The sequence below is a fragment of the Peromyscus maniculatus genome, chromosome 2 (genome assembly GCF_049852395.1).
Source record: "Peromyscus maniculatus bairdii isolate BWxNUB_F1_BW_parent chromosome 2, HU_Pman_BW_mat_3.1, whole genome shotgun sequence".
Lineage (NCBI taxonomy): Eukaryota > Metazoa > Chordata > Mammalia > Rodentia > Cricetidae > Peromyscus > Peromyscus maniculatus.
Window position 1 is genome coordinate 85,416,828 of NC_134853.1, and position 17,766 is coordinate 85,434,593.

General features: G+C 51.8%; 1 protein-coding gene and 1 long non-coding RNA gene across 7 annotated transcripts in view; one reads left to right on the forward strand and one right to left on the reverse strand.

Moving 5' to 3' along the window:
• The window catches only part of Col27a1 (collagen type XXVII alpha 1 chain), a 121,892-nt gene extending 108,763 nt beyond the window's left edge, over positions 1-13,129 (forward strand). The window contains exons 48-61 of one of the 6 annotated variants that reach the window (XM_042271274.2): positions 187-294; positions 947-1,054; positions 2,031-2,084; positions 2,496-2,558; positions 2,919-2,972; positions 3,117-3,152; positions 3,254-3,271; positions 3,522-3,557; positions 4,469-4,495; positions 6,092-6,157; positions 6,879-7,050; positions 7,965-8,074; positions 9,598-9,816; positions 11,378-13,129. In XM_042271274.2, coding sequence (XP_042127208.1) covers positions 187-294; positions 947-1,054; positions 2,031-2,084; positions 2,496-2,558; positions 2,919-2,972; positions 3,117-3,152; positions 3,254-3,271; positions 3,522-3,557; positions 4,469-4,495; positions 6,092-6,157; positions 6,879-7,050; positions 7,965-8,074; positions 9,598-9,816; positions 11,378-11,524 — 1,218 coding nt within the window. In that variant the 3' untranslated portion in view covers positions 11,525-13,129. Of the gene's footprint in view, positions 1-186; positions 295-946; positions 1,055-2,030; positions 2,085-2,495; positions 2,559-2,881; positions 2,973-3,116; positions 3,154-3,253; positions 3,272-3,521; positions 3,558-4,468; positions 4,496-6,091; positions 6,158-6,878; positions 7,051-7,964; positions 8,075-9,597; positions 9,817-11,377 lie in introns of those variants that run through there. The other 5 variants (XM_042271273.2, XM_042271275.2, XM_042271276.2 and 2 more) reach the window with 5 other exon arrangements.
• Positions 13,130-14,332: 1,203 nt separating this feature from the next.
• On the reverse strand, positions 14,333-17,760 carry LOC121827262 (uncharacterized). The gene is made up of 2 exons (XR_006069454.2): positions 15,796-17,760; positions 14,333-15,294 (listed from the first exon to the last, which is right to left on the reverse strand). It is a non-coding gene; the product is annotated as an uncharacterized LOC121827262 (long non-coding RNA).
• Between the last annotated feature and the right edge of the window lie 6 nt (positions 17,761-17,766).

Consider the following 17,766-nt stretch of genomic DNA (forward strand, 5'->3'; position numbering starts at 1 on the left):
TGGGTGGGATCTAGGTAGATGGTCTTCCATCTGTTAGGTTTCTTATCACTGTCTCTCCTTGATGCTGGCACCTGGGTCACTGGGCCATGTTGTCCTACCCTCTGACAAGTGTGACCTCCTTCTTCTTCCTTCTGCAACTCACTGGGTCCCAGCCAGCGAACATCCTCCCACGTGTTTTCTTTACAGGGAGAGCAGGGAGCTGATGGGGCCCCTGGCCCCATGGGCCCTGCTGGGAGAAGAGGAAACCCAGGTGTGGCTGGCTTACCTGGAGCACAGGGGCCTCCCGGATTCAAGGTCAGCTCTTATTAATCTCTCCTTTCTGCCTAGTCCTGACTGTAATATTTATTCTTAGAGCATCCATGTCCTAAGGCCCATGTGAACATGGGACCCTTGTGTTGTGGACTTGGGGATGCCTGCCCTCATGACCCAAGTTTAAAGGATACTTTATCCAAGTGACTATAAATACTGCCCCCCCTACTGAACCTTACAGACCTTCCACATTAGTTGAGTTGTCCACGGGTGCCCTCTGGTGGTTCTTGGTGAGATAACAAGTTGCTGACCACTGGAACTCTCTGTAACCTCCTTAGAAAGGGTCCTTGACTATGTAAATGCTTTCCCTAAGTTCTTGGTCTAGTTGGGGAAGGTTAGGAGCCCCCCGTATTTGTCCACGGAGGTGGGGTGAAGGGCAAGTTTGGAGAGGAAGCCTACATGTCTTGTTGGGGAGGAACAGTGAAGAGAGCCTTGATGGGCAGCAGAGAGAAAGCCAGAGTCATGAGGGAGGCTGCTGCTGGGGGGTGAGCTTGTCCTGCCCCAGCCTCATGCCTCGCTCTACCCTCTGCCATCCTGAGACCTCGTGAAATCACTGCTCTCCTGCTCCTAGACTCCCCCTCCACTGGTCTTGGACCATGTATCCTCCTGACTAGTGATTTTGATGTGTTTCTTTAAGGGTGAAAGTGGGTTACCTGGGCAACTGGGTCCCCCTGGAAAGCGAGGAACAGAAGGTGGAACAGGCCTTCCTGGGAACCAGGGGGAGCCAGGAGCCAAAGGCCAGCCGGTGAGTGAGTCCCAGGGCGTATACATAACCACACACCCACATGCCTAAAGTCACAAGTACACACACACACTCACATAGACATATTCAAAAGGCACATACACTGACATGCACCCACACAAATACTCATGTTCATACATGTACACCCAGGCCTAGAAGCTACCTGTACACTTGATGCCAAAGTCAGAGCCATACACTTTCTGAGCACTAGATGGCACTCTCCTCCTCTGCGGGAAAGAGGTATCAAAGGGCTAGAAGAAGAAATCTGTATGGCCCACTCAACATGGGAATCAGGATCATGGGTAGAACTCAGCTCAAGCGAATCCTTTAGTTAGTATGCATAGTGGAGGGTGGCTGGATGCTTTCTTCCAATGAGCAGAAGCAAATCACCACTCCACCAGTGTGGTACTACAGACCCAGCCAGTGCAATAAGGCAAGAAAAAGAAATAAAGGCATTCACATCAAAAAGGAAGGAGTAAAAATTTGTTGTATGAAGTGATTTTTAAAAAAGATTTATTTATTTATTTATTATGTATACAGTATTCTGCCTACATGCCAGAAGAGGGCACCAGACCAAATTATAGATGGTTGTGAACCACCATGTGGTTGCTGGGAATTGAACTCAGGACCTCTGAAAGAGCACCCAGTGCTTTTAACCTCTGAGCCATCTCTCCAGTACCATGAAGTGATTTTCTAAGTAGCCATCGGTGTAGGGTTTCTGTTAGGAGACTGTGCTCAATAGAGCTGTTTGGATGGGCAGGAAGCATCTGTGAGTCTGTTTGTCTTCTTCCATAAGGACCTAGGACAGGAGCTCCTGAGTATAGAGAGTCACTGTGGGACTCTGAGCTAGGTTCTGCCTGCTCCTCTGGCAGAGGGCAGAGGTGCCTGTCCACTCCACCCCTGGACTGACTGGCACAGATGACTGGCAGCATCCTTGTCCTGGCTCCACTCAGACCACCTTGTCCCGCTGTCTCCACAGGGTGACTCTGGCGAGATGGGCTTCCCAGGAGTGGCTGGCCTCTTTGGACCCAAGGTACAGAGCCCCATCCCACTGTGTCTATTGACGCTCAGCCATTTGTGGACTCAAGCCACAAGTCTTCACTTAGCTCTCACAGTGTGGGCCAGAAGCTGGAAGTGTGTTCAGCCCAGCAGCTCTGTGCCTCAGGCGCAGGACTTGATGCAAGCCTTGCTTTCCCAGTCTGTGAAAGGGAAAGAACAACATTGGAAGACTATTGTAAAAATTAAGACCTGAGGCATACGCCACTCCGCACCCTGCTGACACACAGCTTGCGCCTGTCTAAGAATCGGGTGGCCCTGACTCTTCTTCCCAGGGCCTCTCAGATAAAATCAGCAGGGCACAGGCCAGCCAGAACTCAGGGGTAAGAAGGCTCTGAGGTACTCCCCCGTGGCTGCCCCGGGCACAACCCTTTTCTGCTTCTCACAGGGCCCCCCTGGAGACATTGGCTTCAAAGGCATCCAAGGCCCCCGGGGGCCTCCTGGCTTGATGGTAGGTCCCCTTCCTCCCTGCCTCATCTGGGTAGACACCCCAGGCCCGAGGCTGGCTGAACACACACGTTTTTCTGCTCCTTTGCTCTCAGAGCCTCCTCTCAATGCTGCTGTTGCCAGCTTGGTGCCTTGGCTCACCGTGTCCCCGCTAGCAGCCGACACACCCCCTGCTACTGTCCCGGTCCCTCCCTTCTCTATTCTTGTGGCTCACCCCAGCATGCAGGAATGCTCAGGAGACGCATGGCCCAGCCCTGCTTGAAGGGGGACCCTTTGCATTCCATGGGACACTCAGCTGCCACCCTCCTCTGTCACTCTATTCCCCAGGCCCAGATCGAGGACTCATAGCCTCTCTCTCCTTTAGGGAAAGGAAGGTATCATTGGGCCCCCCGGAATGCTAGGACCTTCTGGACTCCCGGTACGTGTGAGGGGGAGGCTGCAGGGTCTCCTGCATTGTAGGTCAAAGCATTTCATGACTCAGAGCTAGTCTGAGCCTCAGTTTCCCCATACTGGAACTAGGACTTCCCTCTGAGCCCTGACATAGTAATGTGGTTTGTTGCAGGGTCCCAAAGGTGACCGAGGTAGCCGAGGGGACTGGGTGAGTGGACAGCCTGGCAGGCAGCACTGTGGGGTAACGGGAGGTGAGCCGCTGCTCAGCCCACATCTCCTCACTGTCTCTCCCTTCAATTCTGTCTCTAGGGACTGCAAGGCCCAAAGGTGAGTAGGCTGGGTGTGAGGACTTAGGGCTGGTGGCAGGGATGGGGCGCTCTCAGGCTCTCCTTTCCACAGTGGCGTTCTTAGGTGTTCTCTCTCCTCTCTCCCTCTCTCCTTCTCTCTCTCTTGATCATATCCCTCCCCTTTGTATCCTTCTGTCCCAGGAGCACATCATCCCTGGGCCTGGGTAGGACAAAGGACAGCCTGGATAAGGGATTCCCCAGCACTGACTTGTCTCCTCTTTCTTCCACAGGGCCCTCCTGGTCCGAGGGGTCGGCCAGGTCCACCGGTAGGTAGCTGGACATTTTGGGTTCTCAGGGCAGGAGACAGATTCCTTTGAGTGAGACAAGGGTTGTTTTCATTTGTTTTTAAAGATTTATTTATTTATTTTTATTTTATGTGTGTGAATGTTTAGCTTACATGCATGTAAGTGCACAGCAAGCATGCCTGGTGCCTTTGGAGGTCAGAAGAGGGGATTAGATCCCCTGGAACTGGAGTTATAGATGGTCATGAGTTCTGGGGATCAAATCCAGGTCCCATGTAAGAGCAGCAAATGCTCTTAACTTCTGAGCCATCTCTCCAGCCCCTGGACCAAGATTTTGATGGCAGAATATGCCTGACCCAAAGCCATACGGGCCCTGTGTGCTTCCTGAGGCCTATAGACTTGTACAGAGCATAGAGAAGGCCCAGTGGGGACCTGTTGTGTGACTTTTCTTGGGGAGATGTGAACTAACATCTCCCCATGTTGGATAGGACATCGACAGGGCAAAGAAACACACCCACTCAGGTCTAGCTTAGTGTGCCAGTATGCTTGCTGGGGTTACTTAGGGGAGCGCCAAGGCAGCTGCATCACTGAGATGCTCCCCGCCGTGGGTGATGGCTCCTGAGATCTGGAGCTCCCTCCCCAGCTTGCAAGCAGCTTGGCTGGCAGGAGAGTCCTCCCCAACCCCAACAGATACCCCAGTCTTTGCAACGCATTATCTAACCATGGGGAGGGGCCCGGTGACTCTTCCTGAGTTCCAGTAGCCCTCTACCCACTAAGAGAAAGTGTTCCAACTCAGAGGAAACAGATACAGAGCATGCCCATGAGCTCATGGCCTAGCAAGCTTCCTCCCGCTGGGTAGCCCTTCCAGGCTCCAGTGACCTGAGCCTCCAGCACCAAGGCCCTATCAAATACTGACCCTCCACCTTCTTTTCTAGGGTCCTCCTTGGCATCCTGTCCAGTTTGTAAGTTGCACACCATTCTCTTTGACCTCCTAGGATGAGGCTGTAGGGTGGGCAGGGAAGAAGAAGCTGAGCCTTCTCTGGCCACAGTGGCTGGACCGCTAGTGTCCACGTCCTGTCCTTTGCCCTGGAGCCGTGGGCCTGGAGCTGCAAGGGGAGCCTTGGGCAAAAGGCCCATCCATGTGCCCAGCTGGGTGCAGGAGGGCTGCTCTAGCGCCCGAGCCAGGGTCTGTCTCTGCCCTTCACACACGTGGGTTGATGCTAGGCTCTCTCCTCCTTAGACTGGGGGGTCCAGAGGGTCAGGCATGTGGGTATATTTGGACCCTTTTGTTCTCTGATGGGCACAGCAGCCCTGTCCCAGCTCAGCTGTCCCATCCTGGAGACCAATTAGTCTCCATGTTGTCCCCACACTAGTGAGCACTGGTTCAGACCCCGACAGCATCTCCAGGGTGTGGCATGGAAAAGGAGCCCCAGGGCTACTAGATGCTCAAAGAGTGCCTGTTCTTCCCATCCCAGCCTCTACCCATCCCTCCCTTTGTGCTGTCCATACATACAAAGCACTTGCCCGTCGTCACCCATGTCTTCATCAGAAAGACAGGCAGGGGAAGGAGAGTGAGACAAAGCCCCGTTCTTTCCTAGATGTGGAAAAGGAGAGAGCGCTCTATATAACTTAGCTGAAATATGCCGCTCATCATATGCCAGACACTATTAGAAATGCTTTCAGTAGCTCTGGGAGAATGTTTTATCTGGGGGTCCATTTTCCAGACCAGGGAACCAAGGCTGGCCCCTCAGTTGGAAAGGGTAGGACTGGGAATCCCCCAACAGCCCTGCTCTGGACCCCCAACCCCAGACTCCTTGCCATGTTCTTGGTAAGCCTGCAGCTGTGTTCAAGCCATCTGGGTGCCAAGGCTGAGGCCAGACATACTCAAGAGCAATACAGTTAGAACCATGGGGTCCGTGGTGATGTGGAGGATGGGCCTCAGCAGCCTGGAGGCAGAAGCCTCCACAGAGGCCCCCTGTCCCAGAAGCAGCCTAGCACTGCTGACAATTGCCCAGCTTCCTGGGATAGCAGCATTTCTTGCTTCCAACCTGGAGATGCAGAATTATCCCTTCCCTAGTCCGGGTGGGGCTTCGTGTCCCAGAAAACTGGATACTGTGTTGGGACAGAAAGACTTCCCCAGGCAATAGGAAGGTGTGTAAGGGTCCTGGGGCTAAGCAGAGCAAGGCTTTTAGGGACAGAGAAGAACAGTGTGGGCCTGGTTCTAGAGAATGTGTGGAGGGAGAGAAGGATGAAGACCATAACGACACATGGGGTTTTTAACCATGCCGAGGCATTTGAACTCAATACCGAGAGGGCCCTGGGGAGCTATTGAAGGACTTAGTGGGAGGGAGTGGCATGTTCAACATTGACTCTCTGCAAAGGAAGGAGGAGGAACTCCTAGAGGATGTGTGACTTGGTCAAGACCCTGTGGGGGTACGGGTGGGGTGGGGTGGGGAGGGGACGAGAGAGTAGGCGCTTGTACCCCTGGCCCCTACTTTCAGAATCTGGCTTCCCCTGGGAGGGGGACAGGGTACACACCTTTTATTTTCCTTGCACAGCAGCAAGATGACCTTGGGGCAGCTTTCCAGACATGGATGGATGCTCACGGAGCAGTCAGATCAGAGGTAATGCCGGGACCTCCACTCACGTGACCTCCAGTGGTGGGGGAAAGAGAGAGGCCATGGAGGTCGATGCTGTCCCCGTGACTGACAGAGAGAGTGTCAGAGCCCTTGCCTTCGTGATGCCTCACAGTCTCAGACAGAGATCATCACTAGGGCTCGCATGGAAACCACAGTCCGAAGTGGTACCACAGCCCAGGCTGCCAGGACCAGGCCAGATGCAGACACGGTGCCCTTGTGCTTCTCGGAAGCCTCTCATGTCTAGTTTGTGTCTGGCCTGAGTGAGGAAGGGATGCTTTTCTGGACCGTAGCCCACAGCAGGTTCCCAGGGTCACCCAGGGGTCACCCAGAAACAAGGGAGCCCCAGGGTGCTGCTGAGACCCAGCTTGCGGTCAGCTCTACGCTGAGATTCCAGGCTGAGATGGGTCTAGGGTGTTCCAGCCAATATCAGAGCCCATTTTGCATCCTTGCTTCCTTGTCATGGTGGGGAGCTCAGTCCTCCTACCAACCCTGCTGGGGCTCATGGGCCAGGGGCAAGGAAGCAGCCCTTGGCCCCACTACCTTATGTCCCTGACCCTCCCTCTCCTTATCTGTGATATGGAGGGCTAGCCAGTCTGAGCTAGCCAGGAACCGGGAGGTCACTGGGCTCCCCAGACAGTGAGAACGTCAGAGCAATGTGTCTGGGACTTTGGGCAAGGCCAGGACATATGGCCCTTCTTCTCCATAGCAGGGGTACAGCTATCCGGACCAGCTGGTGCTGGACCAGGGAGGAGAGATCTTCAAAACCTTACACTACCTCAGCAACCTCATCCAGAGCATTAAGACGCCCTTGGGCACCAAGGAGAATCCAGCCCGGGTCTGCCGGGACCTCATGGACTGTGAGCAGAGGATGGCGGATGGTAAGAGTGTCTGTGGGGCTGAGGAGGGTCCTCCTGCCTGTGTTGGGGTGGTACAAGTTCAGGAGGAGCTCAGGTCGATGGAGTGTTGGGTCCTTGGCTATCTCATCCAAATTTCTGTTCTCACAGAGATAGACACACAGCCTCATTTATTCACTCAGGAAACAGCCTCCGAGCTTCACAGTGCCAGGCCCATGGTTCAGGCTTTGAGGGTATTGTAGAGAGAATGGGCCATATGTAGCCCATAGCGCCACACGTTGGAACCATTCAGGGCACAAGGATAAGACTTTGAAAACAAACAAACAAACAAACAAACAAACAAACAAACAAAAAACTGTCCCAAGGCTAGAAGAAGCCCAGGGGCTTCCTGTTTGAGCAGGGATCCTCACTTTCTGACCTCCCCTGACTGTGACTCACCTCGCCTGTGAGTTGGGGCATGCCATGGTGCCACCTGGTCCTAGTCTAGCTCTGCACCACTCCTGCTAGAAGCAGATGTTGGGGCCCTCTTTTCTCTGCTGCTGAATTCTTGGCAGCCAGGAAGCCTAGCAGGAAAGCCAGGTGCAGGCAGAAGTATAGATGAAGGGAAGCCAGATAAGCCAGATGTAGGCCAGAGCCCCAGCTCTGGGCAGGTCTGGGAGGAAGCCTGAGCCTTGAAGAACCTACAGGAGCTGAGACCCTAGTTGTCTACTCCACAGAGCAGCTGCATCCCAGCAAGAGCACAGGCACTGTTGTTGCCAGAGCATGGAACTCCCCGCTTGTCAGCTCTACCCAGAAGGCATCCTGCCTGTGCCTTGAGATACCTTGTGTCTGCCTGCCCTGCCCCTTAACTTCCCACTCCATTGGAGCTCCATGAGTCACAGGTTCAGGTCCTGCAGTCTCCTTCCTGACACACATGTCCCTGTCCTGCTCTGCTGCAGGTACCTACTGGGTAGACCCCAACCTCGGCTGCTCCTCTGACACCATTGAAGTCTCCTGTAACTTCACACACGGTGGGCAGACGTGTCTGAAACCCATCACGGCCTCCAAGGTACCATCTGCTCCCCATTGCTACCAGGCGCTGCCCACCCTACCAGTCCCTGCCCTGAGCCTGGCTTGTCTTCTTGAAAAGCTGTGGGAAGGCCATCCTTTCTTGAGACATAGTTTCCTCTCTTAGAAGTTGGGGGTGGGTAGGACTAATGTGTGGTTAACAAACCCATTCACACTGCTGTGTTCTCACACACTGTGGACTCTCAGGGCTGAAGACCCCATCTTCTCTTGGAACACTCTGTGGTCCAGGAGAATCATGAATTGTTGGCATGAAGTCAGAAGATGGTTTGTTGGGGACACGTGCCACTCTTGCATGCATGATCTTTAATTCCCATTCAGTATCTGCACACCACGTCTGTCCCTGAGCTAAGCATTTTGGGGTGGAGCCAGGTGACCCAAAGGTAAGGCAGGCAGCAGCAGCAGCAGCTGTAGGGCATGGCCATTCCTGTCCAGGATGCCCTTCCACTGCTTGTCTGTCTGTTTCTACAAGGCTGTCCGTGTGGGGGAGAGGAGGGGGTGGGAGTGTGCCACGTGGAGAAGCTGCTCTGGCTGCAGAAGAGGTGGGGGAGCCCCAGACTTTTGTAGCCATAGACTCCCCACGGCACCTCCCCCTGGCTGAGAAGGTGCTGGTTCCACTCGGCCAGCTGCTCCACAAGTCAGCTGGCTTCCTGACCTAGCCAGACCCTGAGCCAGGTGTGAAGAGGTCAAACTTGGCCCTGTTCCTGCAGCTGGAGAGCTCACAGTCCAGCAGGGCCGCAGTAACCTCTGTGGGCTCCCTTCTTGATGACTTGGAGGTCTGGGGACCCCACGGCAGGCCTGTCAGTACGAGGTGTAAGCCTGGATCGGCAACAGAGCTGCCCACCAGCTCTGCCGTCTCCATCAGGAACAATGGCAGACTAATTAGCTTTGTGTCACCGTGAAAACATTTCTGGAAGGGAAAAAAAAAAGTTTTCTTTGTCTCCTGCTGATTGGTTGGCTCTTCTGCCATGGGGTCTGTGGTATGGACTATAGTAGAGGAGAGCTCCTTACTCCCTAGCAGTCGGGAAGAAAAAAAAAAAAAAAAAAAAAAAAAAGACAGGAAAGCACTGGAACCTAATAGCCTCTTGAAGGGCACACCCTCAGTGAACCAACCACCTTCCCATTAAGCCCCGCCTCCCCAGAGCCCCATATCACAGCTCTGATAACGCTTGCGTCCTTTTTAGGCTAAATTCTTTAAGGCCCCTTTCATTCCCTCCATACTCAGCTTGGGCAGACTCCTTGCCAGTCTCTAGATCTGGCTGAACCCTTAGCTCATCCACTTGGGAGAGCAGGGCAAACAAATCAGATCCTCAGACCTCTGGTTCTGGGCTTGAACAGTCACGAGGCTACAGGACCAGCTCACACAGAACTCGGTTTCTCTGTCTTTCTAGTGGGCAGATGACACAGGAAAAACTGGCCGGGAGAGGGCTAACCTTGGTGCCTTCCAGAAAGGTGGGGGACCTGAGGGCTGTGGGAGGCTGCTTCCCACCTGCATCTCCCCCACAGGTGGAGTTTGCTGTGAGCCGGGTCCAGATGAATTTCTTGCACCTGCTCAGCTCTGAGGGGACACAGCACATCACAATCCACTGCCTGAACCTGACAGTGTGGCAGGAGGGCCCAGGGCGCCTCTCTGCCAGGCAAGCCGTGCGTTTCCGTGCCTGGAATGGACAGGTCTTCGAAGCTGGGGGTCAGTTCAGGCCAGAGGTGTCCGTGGATGGCTGCAAGGTAACTGTTGGAGCCCCCTCATTGTCCCTTGATGTGGGGACACTAGAGAAACTTATCTGGTTTTCTAAGTATGTCTTATCATTTTATACTACATTGTATACAATTCATTGTCATCATTCAATTTCATTAGAATGATTTATTTAGTAAAATTGACTTTATTCACTTTCCTGTGTGTGTGTGTGAGTGCCCATGCACATATGTGTGTGAGTGTGTGTGTGCATATGTGTGTTGCTGGGGGTGGACCCAGGGCCTTGCACTCTCTAAGATAACCTCTCTGGGAACCTCCTAAGGAGGAATCTATGCTGATAAAAGTCCTTCAGGCTAATAGGGACATTTGTTACTTTGCAAAGGCCTCTTTGAAAGAGTATCTGTTCTCCGCTCTACCGGTCAGGGGCCTTTCTTTCTGTTAATAGTTTGGGTCACTTTCAAATGTCTTAAACAGGATGTGCACGAAGGGTTGAAGGAGACAGAAAGTCATGCATGGGTAAAACTACTTTCATTAAGTCAAACTAGTATCCACAGTGTCATTAAAGATGTGCTCCCCGCATGAAGCTACCGAGAAAAGAGATGTTGGAAAAAAGCTCTGTGTAAATATAGAGTCAGTATGTATCAAGAACACCAGCTGTCCTTGGGTCTGGAGAGTCTACTTGTAGAATCTGTTCATGGGATATTCACACTAGGAATGTGCCCCAGAGTGAAAACACAGTGGATTTCATACAATTATTACTTAACAAGAATAAAAGAAAAAACATTAAAAATTGACATCGGTGGGATGTTTCACACTTGTGATCTCAGGACTTGATTGGGGGATGGAGGGGGACAGAAGCAGGAGGAACAGGAGGAGTTCAAGGCAAGGCTGGGCTATATGAGACCCTATCTCAAAAACAGATAGATGGATGGATGGATGGATGGATGGATGGATGGATGGATAGATAGATAGATAGACAGACAGATAGATAGACAGATAGATGATAGATAGGTAGATAGATGATAGATAGATAGATGATAGATAGATAGATAGATAGATAGATAGATAGATAGATAGATAGATAGACAGACAGATAGATAGATAGATAGATAGATATATAGATAGATGATAGATAGGTAGATAGATGATAGATAGATAGATGATAGATGATAGATAGATAGATAGATAGATAGATAGATAGATAGATAGATAGATAGATAGTCAGATAGATGTTGGAGAGATGGCTCAGCAGGTAAGAGCACTTGCTACTTTGTACTCTGACACAACCTGATTTCATTTCTCAGTACCCATGTTGGGCAGCTCACAACCACTTGAACTCCGAGGGATCTGATGCCACCTTCTGGTCTTCAAAGGCACCTGCACTCACACATACACTAACCCACACTCAGACACACCACACACATATAATTAAAAATATTGAATATTCAAAAAAAACTTTAAAAAAAATACAAGCAACCAAGCCAGATGTGTACCCAGATATGCCACATTATTCCTGCAAAAACAAAAGATAATGAGAAATGCATTTGTAAATGTCAAGAATCACATTCATGTCATTTTCCTGCCTACCTACAGGTCCGTGATGGCCGCTGGCACCAGACACTGTTCACCTTCCGGACCCAGGACCCCCAGCAGCTGCCCATTGTGAGCGTGGACAACCTCCCACCTGTCTCATCAGGGAAGCAGTACCGCCTCGAAGTCGGACCTGCGTGCTTCCTCTGACCTCCGACCTCTGACCTCCAGGCTCCTCTAAGCCTTGTTGGGGAGGGAAGAGGCTGGGGGCAGCAAGTCCCAGAAGATGCGGGACCCTGCCTCAGGACCCCGGTGCAGGTCCCCGCTGTTATCTGCTCAGCGGGAGTTGAGAGAGGGAAGCAGGCTGTCCTGGAGAACTGCCAATCCCAGCTTAGCCCCAACCAAAGAGCCAGTCAAAGCAAGCAGGGCTTGCTGCCCACTCCAGCCCATGGCCTGTTGCCCAGCTCTGTACACAGCCCCTCCCTCCCCAAAGAGTCCTTCCCCCATTGATGCCACCTCAAGGGAAGGGGGCGTGTTGTCGGCTGGTCCCTGCTAGGGAGCTTTTGATGTGCAATATTAGAAAGGAGATATGAAAAAAAAAAATAGAAGAGAAAAGGAAAGAAAGAAATCTATCTATTATATATATATATATATTATTTAAACAAAAAGAAGGTGTGTTACTATTTTTTTTCACCTGGGAGAGGTGAGGAAGGACAAGAGGAGCTGGGGGTGTGGAGAGGCTGACCCCCAGGCTGGGGTGCTGTGCGCTACCTCCCACTGTGAAATTGCTGGTGCTCACAATTGTCTCTTGTAATGTATGTGATTTTTTTTTAAGAAGAAAAAAAAAAACCTTATTTAAGATTCTGAAGGTGCTACTATTTTTGTTGCCACAGGCTTTGAAGAAACGTTTTGAGTGGGGCCTTGTCCATAATCGTTCTCTCCTCCAAATGGGGATTTAACAATGTTACTAGCATTACCTCCGTAATCTGCTGAGGAGGAAAAAAAAAGGAAAAAGGAAAAAAGAAAAAAAAAAGAAAAAGAAAAAAAATCTTACTAGAAACCAGAAGTATGGAGATTTCTGCTTCTGACCTTTGGGGAGGCGTTCTGACGTGGTCCTCCTTGCTCCTGGAGGGGTTTGGTTCCCTTTAGAAGACCCGACCTGGGAGAAGACTCCTCGGATTTGAGGAAGATGCCCCTCAGTGAGGGCTGATCTGGAAGGTGAACTGTAAATGCCGACCGTCTCTGAAGACCAAGGTTTCCCTCCCAGGAGCTCCTCTTCTGAGTGCAGCCAACCTTTCTGCTTTCTCAGATCGCACAGCTGTGTAGAAACCCACATCCTTTCCCCAAGCGCCTATTTGGGTGGAGGAGGAAGGATCAGTTATGGGTACCTCATCGGTCTCCGTAACAGCGACCTTCCATGCAACCTGAATTATTCGGGACCCCAATTGGATTTTGAAGTTATTTTAACTATGGAATTATTTTTATAGAAGAAAGATTGATGTCAAAGTCTGCATTTGTGTGTTTCTAAAGTTGTGTCTTGTGAGGAATTGGATTTGCTTTCCATTATTTAATACCTCACTCCCTTCCCCCCTCCCCCAGATGCTGCGTGTGTACCCCTGCCCGCCCCACCCCAGGCTAGACGTGCGTTTTGTCATTCGGTCCTCATCTGCGCGCTGTTTCCTGTTTCCCCTCTGTGTCTCTCTCGTCACCGGATGTGTATTCACTGTCGTTCTTCTGTTTCTGTCTAAGTGTCAGTGTGTCCAGACCCTTCTGGACTTTAAATAAATATTTAAAACTGAGCAACAGAACGCTGAGACTGTGGTCTGACGCTTCTTCACAGTGCTCAAGGGCAGGCTGAAGCCTTGGCTGAGGAGGGAAGATGCTCGGAGGGGTCCTGCCGAGGCCGAGACCAGTGCTGGGGCTTAAAGCTGAGGGCAAATTGACGCCAAGGTTCTGGAGGAAGAGTGGGATGCCCAAGTGTAGGAAGAGCCCTTCTCCATCCAAGCCCCCAAGCCTGGAGCTGTCCTGGCCCCTTCCGGCCTCTGAGCTGCACTCCACACTCAGGGATGGGACCCAGGGCTTTGCATGTGTGTGTTGAATCATGCGGTGTTCCTTCGTTCCTTTTGATGGCAATACCATCACTTTTTTTTTTTTCTAGACACAGTTTCTCTGTGTAGCTTTGGTGCCTGTCCTGGATCTCGCTCTGTAGACCAGGCTGGCTTCAAACTCACAGAGACCCGCCTGGCTCTGCCTCCCGAGTGCTGGGATTAAAGGCGTGCGCCACCACCGCCCGGCTATATGCATTGGTGTTTGACCTGCATGTCTTTGTGAAGGAGTCAGATCCACTGGAATTTGAGTTACAGACAGTTGTGAGCTGCCATGTGGTGCTGGGAATTGAACCCAGGTCCTCTGGAAGAGCGGTCAGTGCTCTTAACCACTGAGCCATCTCTCCAGCCCTTGTCACATCTTGTCATTCTGGGTTGACCCACCCCAGAATGTAAGCGATGAGCACAGGTGCTGTGAAAGCAGAGAAAGAAGTGAGCTGATAAGTACTGTACTGGGCACAATTTACTGGGGATCTACTCCAGAAAGACACAGCAACACCAAGCGCACCACTGTAGTTTGGGTCAGAAGGAAGAGTACATTCCCGGCACAGGGCCTGGCTTTAAAGCTCCAGGTACTGGGGGTTGGGAAGATGACTCTTGGTAAAGTGTTGGCTGTGAAAGTGTGAGGACTAGAGTTCAATCCCCAGACCCACGTGAAAAGTCAGATTTTTCTGACCTCTGGGGCCTGCTGGTCAGCCAGCCTAGCCAAATCAATGAGCCCCAGGTTCAGTGAGAGATCCTGTCTCAAAAAAATAGAAGCTGGACAGTTCCTGAGGAATGACACCTGGGGTGGTCACTGGCCTCTACATGCGCGCGCGCACACACACACACACACACACACACACACACACACACACACACACGTGAACATGACACCCACCCACATACACATACACAAAAGCTCCACATACCATGCTCATGTTTTACCTATTTATAGTTGGCTGAGAAACTAGGCAAGGAAAACAGAGGTGGGTTACCCAAAAGCAGCTGTGATGCATACAATTCAAGATGGCTCTCGTGGAGGCTGACTGCACACAGTATGGACAGATTGCAAGTTATCCGTTCTTCAGTTGGGAGACCCTGGCTGTGCCCCCCTTTTGGCTCTCGTGAGGAACACTCCATCTGAGAGAACTCATAACACCTGCCTGGAAGAGGTGCCGGCGGAAACCTGAAGTTACTGCTTCCTCAGGTTGAGACCCTTCTGTGTGCTGTGCCATCTGTAGACCTCCTACTCCAGGCCTCAGTGTCCAGGCATCAGCGTGGCTCTGGGTCCAAGGCTGCATCTAGGGAAAAACAAGCCTTGCTCATCCACGTGGCAGGAAGTGCCGGTGGCTCCCTTCCGGTGGCAGCAGCAGCAGAGGGGCTTGGGCACCATGAAACAGAAGTTATGGTTTCACTCAGAACAGAGACTGGGACGGGTAGATCCAAGCTGCAACGGGACCCGGGAGCCGAGCTGTGCAGGTGGCAGATGGCAGAGCTGGGACGGCAGGACAGGTTGGCCTGAGACTCAGAACTCTGACAGTGTCAGCAGCCTCTCTGTGGCTTTGTAAACATGACCCGGGAGACACGAGAGCCAGCAGGAAGGGCTGGAGCGGGAGACGAGTATGTTCACCACTTGGTCTCGTTGATGCCTGGGTCCCCGTGACCTGGCCAGTAAACGCCCTGAAGCTAAGCCAGTTTCTTCCCAGAAGTGGCGGTGGCAGGTGGCAGCTTTGTCTGAGCCAGCCTTCCCCACATTTCTCAATCTTCCATTGCACAACCTAGGTGACAGGAAGCCGCCCGGGGTTCCAGGGAAAACCTTGACTTGCTGTGTTTGTCCTGTCCACAGTGCCGAAAGGTCAGCCAAGGCCTGCTCACAACACAATGTTCAGTAGCCTATGAGGGAAAGAAGAGAACAGACAGACAGACACTGCAAGTTCTGGGCCCAGCATCTTGCCTGGGCCAGAGCCTTCAGAGGGAGCTCATTTTGTCGTGAGAAGCCCGCTCTGTCCTGCCTGCCAGCCGTAGGTAGGCTATCCGTCCACAGTATAGAGCCGAACAATAGTCAATTGCTGTTGAACATGTGCGTGCGTGCGTGCGTGCGTGCGTGCGTGCGTGCGTGCGTGCGTGTGTGTGTGTGTGTGTGTGTGTACACCAGAGGCAAACCTCAGATGTTTTTCCTCAGAGCAGTCAGCCCTCTTTCTTAAGACAGGGTCTCTCCTTTGGCCTTGAGCTTGCCAAGTCCGCTAGCCTGGCTGGCCATTGAGCGCCAGGAACCTGCCCATGCCTATCCCTTCACTGCTAGGATTACAGGTGTGTGCCACCATGCCCGGGCTTTATTGTCTGGGTTCCTGGGATCAAACTCAAGTCCCCATGCTTGTAGGGCGAGCGTTTTACCTTCTGAGCCGTAGTCTCGGCACCTGCTCTTTGATCTGTAGAGGCCAGCTACAGACGGGTCAAGCCAAGAAAAGCACTGTTCACGCTCACAATGGAGGTAGTTCCTGTACACTGGCCATGCCCCCTGCACCAGTACAAAGCGTGCTGTGTTTTTTTAATCTCAAGGACTTGACTGGCGAAACATGTACATACCGTGATGGACTTTCAGACAAAGGAATTGAGGTTCACGGAGGTCAGTCACACGCACGTTGCCAAGATCTCCACACAGGACCTGGGCTTGTCCCGACAGTCCTTGGTGTGCTTTCTCAGCCCCGACCTACAGGCCCTAATTAGAATCAGCAGTCCTGCCCAGCTGCTGCTACAGAAGGAGGTGGAGAGGGATGCTCACATCTGTAGAGTTGCTTGTGCTCTGCTGCTGTGTGTCTTCTCCAGGTCACTTAACCTCTCTGTGCGGCTTGTTACTTCATCCATACAGTGGGGACTATCCTAGTTTCCTGAGACATGCTTTTTTAATTATATGCCTTTAGAAGGGGACTCTAATCTGTGATTAACAAAACCAGGTCCGGCTTTCCCCCTGCCGTCTGTGGCCCCTTCCTTTTCCCCTAGGCAACCGCTGACTTCATTTCTATCATTACAGATTAGCTGGGCTAGTCTAGAACTCCCATACGCAGATTTACACAATCCCACCTCTGGGATATCTGAGTTCCACTACTGGCCATGGTGCTGTTGAGCTTCATTTGCACTGTCCAATCTATCAGCAGTTCGTTTCTCTCTGTCACTAAACAACAGTCCTTTCGCGTGAGACATCACAACCCATTTCCCATTTGCCTGGTCGTGGGCATTTAACAGATTTGCCCGTGGGGCTGCTTTAAATAATCCCACTGGAATCACTCGCATGCATGATGCTGGAGTTGACGTGTGCTTTTTCCTGTTGGATGGCGGGGTCATTTCAAAAGGTAATATACTGCTCTGACACTATCACGAGGGGGAAAATACAATACAACGTGCCACAAGTTGAAGAGAGGGTCTCATGAAGTTAGAACATAGTAAGTGAACGACAAGTTATGTGTTACTGTAACTCTGACTACACTAAAATATAAAAACAGGCGGAGGACACAGGGAGTAGAACACAAAATTGTGAGCATGCATGCTCTAACACTACTGTTGTTGCGGTCTTGAAACAGCCCATTGTGTACCCCCAGGCTGGTCTCAAGTTCCCAGAAATGACTTCCTGCCCCAGTGAGTGTCACCATGCCTGACCATAACAATCCTTTTTGAGAGTGTTCATTCGTGTGGAACGAGATTGGGCTACATCAGGCAGGAACTACAGCTGATACTTACTGGATGCTGGGCACAGCTCCAGGGTTGGGCGAGCACTGCCATAGGCAGATCCTTGCCTGGTTTAGATACTGGAACTTTTGCTGGACTAGATATTCCACTCAGATCCACCCCCAGCCCCACCCGCACCCCCGTTGGGCACTTGGTAGTCTACAAGGCTGGCTAGGGGTCCCCAGAAGCATCACACTCATTTGGATCTAACTCATCTTTGTCATATTTACTCCCTAAGTGTCTTCCAGGTTCATGCCTGACCTGGAACCTCTTCATAACACATTCAGGATTTGATTTATGGCTGAGGGTGGAGGGTTTCTCACTCATGCTCAGCAGCTCCATGGGACAAGAAATGAATGAGATTACTAGCTGGGATCTATATTAAAAACTTGTGGCTGGTAACCTGTTAAGTGTCCCTGGGCTAGCCTTGTACACACCTTGGCCATGAATCAACACTCTGGCTTTGAGGGCAACTGTAGGTCAGGAGCCCATATCAGGGCTGCCTGTGAGACCTGTACTTACAGCTGACTTGAGAGGACGTTTTACGCAAGATGTTTCTCAGAGCTAGTGGGATTGTGCCAAGTCTCTGCAGCCCCTGGCTGGACTCCTGAGCCCCTCCCACATCTTGTTATAAAGGCCGCT